Source organism: Coffea arabica, chromosome 6c (assembly GCF_036785885.1).
Source record: "Coffea arabica cultivar ET-39 chromosome 6c, Coffea Arabica ET-39 HiFi, whole genome shotgun sequence".
Classification (NCBI taxonomy): Eukaryota; Viridiplantae; Streptophyta; class Magnoliopsida; order Gentianales; family Rubiaceae; genus Coffea; species Coffea arabica.
In genome coordinates this window covers 57274533-57279991 of record NC_092320.1, presented here as the reverse complement: position 1 = coordinate 57279991, position 5459 = coordinate 57274533, and the positions used below count along the sequence as shown (strand labels likewise).

The 5459-nt window shown below is 42.8% G+C and overlaps 1 protein-coding gene across 1 annotated transcript; it reads right to left on the bottom strand.

Moving 5' to 3' along the window:
• Positions 1 to 2851: 2851 nt before the first annotated feature.
• LOC140008831 (uncharacterized) lies at positions 2852 to 5246 on the bottom strand. The gene is made up of 5 exons (XM_072053724.1): positions 4697 to 5246; positions 4177 to 4358; positions 3936 to 4091; positions 3391 to 3790; positions 2852 to 3243 (listed from the first exon to the last, which is right to left on the bottom strand). The coding sequence occupies exons 1-5, from the start codon at positions 5244 to 5246 to the stop codon at positions 2852 to 2854; spliced, it is 1680 nt and encodes a 559-aa protein (XP_071909825.1).
• Positions 5247 to 5459: the final 213 nt, after the last annotated feature.

Sequence of the window (5459 nt, the reverse complement as noted above, 5' to 3'; positions counted from 1 at the left end):
TCCGGTTTCTAGGGTTTAATTTGGGGATTTTCTTGTGGTTGGCTCTTAAGTTTCTAATTGGCTTTGATTGAAGGATATTATGGCCTAATTGGATGTGTTTTATTGTTTACGAATCGTATGTGCAATTGTGGTTGGTAAGGTGTAATTTAATATTGTTATTGTAGGATGGAAATGACGAATTTAAGAGCAAATGCTGTCCAATCTTTGAGAGTGGTTGATTGCTTGAATTTGAGTTCGATCCACGAAATTGTCTATAATGGGAGAGGATTATGAATCGTGGTGGTGAGTGACCCCAAACTATTTCCAAAGCTACTTATGAACATTTTCTTGCATTATTTACTCGATTGCATATCATGTGTGCTTGCATGTGAGTTCTTGGCATGATTTGGCTTCAATGAGTTCTTGAGGAGTCTTGTGCTGAACACCAACGTCTCCACCACTGTTAATGTTCATCTGGAGCACCAACGGGCTCCCTCTTACTGTTCAACGTTAAATGATCTATTTGAGCGTTGGATGTTTAAGTGCAATGATTTCACTGACTCACGAGAGCAATAAACAAACGTTTGATTACTAATTCATGACATCATTGAAATGAACTATTGTGAAACTGATTTGATTACTGATTTGACTGGTTACTCGCTGAGTTTCTAACTCACCCCAAAACTATTTTTATTCCCCTCCACAGGGCTCGAAGCGAAGGAAGGGCTTGTAGTACTTATTCATGTGACTGGATGGATTATCTCATGTATAGTTTGAATCCGGACTCCTCTTGTGTAATAGTTAGTATTGTTTGAATGATTGGACTTGAACGGATATTTGTATATTCATAGAGAGATTTGTGAGAACTGAGGACCTTTGTCTTATTCGGAAAATTAGTATTGCTTGTATCTCTTGAGGTTTTAGTTTGTGGTGTATGTAAATTTGTGGAGCATTTCAGGTATATTTGATATTTATATTGTATTTCAATTGAGGATTGTAGTGAACGACTGAGTCCCGGCGAGAGCTGGGCAGGCGGTCCGCCGAATCCTTTGGTTCGCCTTAGGGGGAGGTGGGGCTGTCATAGTTTTAACCAGGTTATTTTGGTAATTTCTCAGTCTATAGAGTTTCAAATTAGATGATTCTTGATGTATTGAAAATCTAACTCAAGAAATGAAACTTTCATGTTTTGTACAAGACCCAATTCAGTTTCCACCATCAAGAAATAGAGCAAAGCTGAATACCAATCAAAAAAGTGCAAACATGTTGGAGAGGCAATACGTGGATGCAACACATGATCTTACACCTGCGTATTCACCTCGCGTATTCTTAAGAAAGTTGTTCAACTTGCATAGCCACTTGCAAGGATTTTTTACAACTTTTTATAGTTCAATTCCAGCAAGAATTTCAGCTGAAGCTGTAAACAAAAGCATGGAGACTTGTAGAAGAATATTTTGGGAATCTCAAGAGTATTCTACATCAACTTTAACACCTTATTTAGAGCTTTAATTCTCTAAAAATAGGGCCTTTGTTGAGCTTTTTATATAACTTTTGAACCTAGAGAAACTACACAAAAATGTAGTCTTTCACTAAAATTTTCTTAGTTCATTAGTTAGGGTAGATTTGTATAGTTTATTTTATCCAAGTCTTGCATGTAACTAAGTATAGATAAAGTTGAGGATAAAGATGCAGGTTTGGTGATAAGTGTGTATTTTGTGTGATTTAAATGTATTTATTATTTTGTTTTTGTGTGTTTTATTTATTTTTATAACTAATTCACTAGGTTTCTAGTAAAGTATACATTTTGTGATTTAAGTGTCAAAAATTGCATTTCTATGGATTAAAGTAGTGAAAACTTCATGTTTTTGTAGTGAGCAGATAATTAGATGATTTTTGATGATTTGAAAGGTTTTTAAGAGAATATGAAGTGCAAAAAAGGAAATGCAATCAAGCTCTAAAGAAAGGGAGTTTTCCAGCTTTGACACCTGTTGGTGTTTCAGCTATATCTTGAGTTACAAGCATTGGATTGACCAGATTCTTGAATGATTTTGAAGCTAACATATATATCTACATTTCTTGTGAAGATATCAAAATCCATTTCAGGAGTTTTTATAGTCAAAATGTCAAAATATAGTTGGTCATTTTTGTAGTCGAAAGCTGAAACAGTGGGTTGTCCAATCAAGGGTATTTTGGTCATTTCTCAGTCTACAGAGCTCCAAATTAGATAATTTTTGAATCATTGGAAATCAAGCTCAAATGGCTACAATTTTGTGTTCTGTAAAAGAGCTAGTTCAGCCTCCAATCATCAAGAAAATAACAATTGAATTTGGTGTAAAAACATAGCAAAGTTGAAGACGGACCAGAATTGATAAAACCTGCAAAAGAAGAAAACGTGGGGACAATACGTGACCTCACCCTGCATTTTCGGAGGTCGCATTTTTTTCAATTGCAGCTGCAACTTGCTCATCAACCTGTGCTCTATCCACATAAATTTTTTGACCTATTTTTTTTGCAAGCATTTCGGATGGATATGAGCAAGCAAGCATAAAAACTTGTAGAAGCAACTTTTGGGAGGTTGAAGAGCCAAATTTGTTAACTAGAAACAACTCATTTATGGCTTGAATTCCTTTATAAATAGGGCCTTTGGAGGACATTTTTCATAACTTTTGGAAGGCTAGAGACACTACCAAAAATGTAGTTTTTACTAGTTTTTCTTAGTTTATTAGCTTAGGTAGGTTAGTATAGTTTTATTTTATTTTGTATTATGCTTTTTTTTTTCAGCTAACCCCGATAAAGGGAAGGGACGCCACCCCCGCTTTTATTCATCATACAAGTCGTGGTACAGAGAAAAGATCAAAGGACCGATGATTAATGGTTAGGAGTTTCGCACCATCCTAAAGGAAGGGACCCCCATGCTATCGAGGCTAACACCACCACGGGCCAGCCGCGGCCAGTCACTCCAGTGCTCATAGAGCTGAACATCTTGATGAGGGTGAGCTACACCTACATTAGCCAACGCATCTGCTACCTTATTTGCTTCCCTGAAACAATGAGAAAACCTAGAAGGGTCCCTAACCAGGCTCCAAATCTGCCGGACCTCCCCACGAACATGCCACGAACACTGCAAACGATGTTGAAGAATTCCCACCAAGACCTGAGAATCCAACTGGATGCTCACATCTGTAACCCCCTTTTGACCACATATCCGGAGACCTGTCAAGAGAGCAAGGGCTTCGGCATGAAGACTAGACGTCTGGCCGAAGAAAGCTGAAAATCCCACCAAAGGACGACCCACACTATAGCGTAGAACCCCACCCCCCACCTAGCCCCAGATTACCCTTGCAGCAGCCATCCGTGTTCAGGGTAAACTCCCCCTCTAGAGCTGGTTTCCAACAAACCAATTTAAACCCAAACCTCCTTCGTGACTGGGATGCCCATTCCCATAACTGCAAGAATGACTAGGCCGCAACCCGTTCCTTAAGCTGAATTTCAAGCAAAACCTTGGCCTCCTGAAAGATAGCCTGACAAACGGAGCTGGATTGCGGCTGAATACCTTCAAAAACTGCACGGTTCCTCGCCTTTCAAAGATGCCAACAGATGAGACTCGGCATAATATGAAAAACAGCCTTCCGTCGCTTCGAGCTAGGCGAGGCCAACCACCAAGAGGCGAGGCGGGCCCGGACGTAAGGAGCTGAACTTGAGATGCCACACAACCCCTCAAAAAACCCCCAGACTGCCTCGGCAACCTGTCCCGTCGAAAAGACATGTTCAAAAGACTCGGCCGCTGGATGAGAACAACATCGACATTTGGAAGCTGATTGAAACCCAAGCGTGTGAAGCACATCATCCAAGGGCAGCCGGCCCCATAAGAGGCGGCTCATGAAGAATGATACTTTTGCCGGGTGCAGCCTCTGCCACACCGAAGAAAACATAAAAGAAGAGTTACCAACCGGGCGTACCTCCTGATAGGCCGAAGCTAAGGAGAACTTGCCAGATGTTGCCGGCATCCATACTACCTCATCCGCACTTTGTTCATTGGGAATCGACTTACTCAGCACCACAGCAATAATATCCCTTGGGAGCACCTGAGACAGAAGCTGGGCATTCCAGCGACCCTGAATGATGAAGTCCCGGAAAGATAGATTCAACACAACTGGAGCCCTGAGAAACAAAGCGCCACACCCCAACCAATTATCGTACCAAAAATGACACGACCCATCCTGAACCAGCCACAACATGGAGAGTTCGACCTGTCGGCTGACATCCTGCATCCGCCTCCAAATCGCTGAAACTAATGGCTTGCACTCCGCTTGGCAAGGATGAATTCCCCGACAATACTTTGCGCGCATGAAGGTAGTCCAGAGAGACGACCCTGTCCGAAACTGCCACCATAGCTTGTATGAGAAAGCAGTATATACATCCTGGAGCCGCCGAAACCCCACACCACCTTTCTCAGGTGGGAGGCACAATTTCCTCCAACCCATCCAATGGTACCTGAGGCCCTCGTCCGACGAGCCCCATAAAAAGTTGGCACAAGCTCTCTCAATGATTCAAAACACTGCTTTGGGCATCACTGCAGCAGAAAGCAAGTGGACTGGAATAGCAGAAAGAACATGCTTGATCAGAATGAGCCTCCCCCCCGAAGATAAAAACTTCGACTTCTAAGACAAAATTTTCCCCATCACCTTTTGACACACCTCCGCAAAAAAACTCGTCTTACACCTGCCAATGTACAAAGGGAATCCTAAGTAGCGGGTGGGGAAAACCTGGCGCGAGAAACCCTTAATCCGCTCAATTACCCTACGACGAGCCACGGACAGGGAGGGGTGGACCAAATATCCACTTTTGTGTGCATTGAGCATTTGCCCAGAAGACCGCTGATACGCCTGTAGTACCCTCATAACCCGACGAAGGGTTGTTGCAGACCCATTAGCAAGGATTAACACATCATCCGCAAACGCCAAATGGGTTACCCCCGGGCAACCTTGAGGAACCGTAAATCCCAAAAAAGATGACTGGGCCGCCAGATTATTCAGCCCTCGTGAGAGGACCTCTGCTCCGATAACAAATAGTGCAGGGGATAGCGGGTCCCCCTGACGGAGTCCCCTACAGGACTTGAAAAAGCCGTGTGCCGTCCCATTGATCATAACTGAAAACCAGACGTTTGAAATCAGACGCCAAACCATGTCAATGAAACGTTCGCCAAATCCAAACTTCCTCAATACCCCAATCAAATGGAGCCAGGAAACCCGATCATAGGCCTTGGCCATGTCCAATTTGAGTACGATATTCCCCCCTCTCGACTTTTTCCCGATGCCCGCAACAATTTCTTGGGCTAACAGATAGTTCTCCACAATGTTTCGGCCCCGGACAAATCCCGATTGCTGGGGGAGATCAACTTTGGCAATAGTCCAGCTAACCGGTCCGCCAAAAGACGCGACAGAACCTTATTAATGAAATTACACAAGCTGATTGGCCTAAAA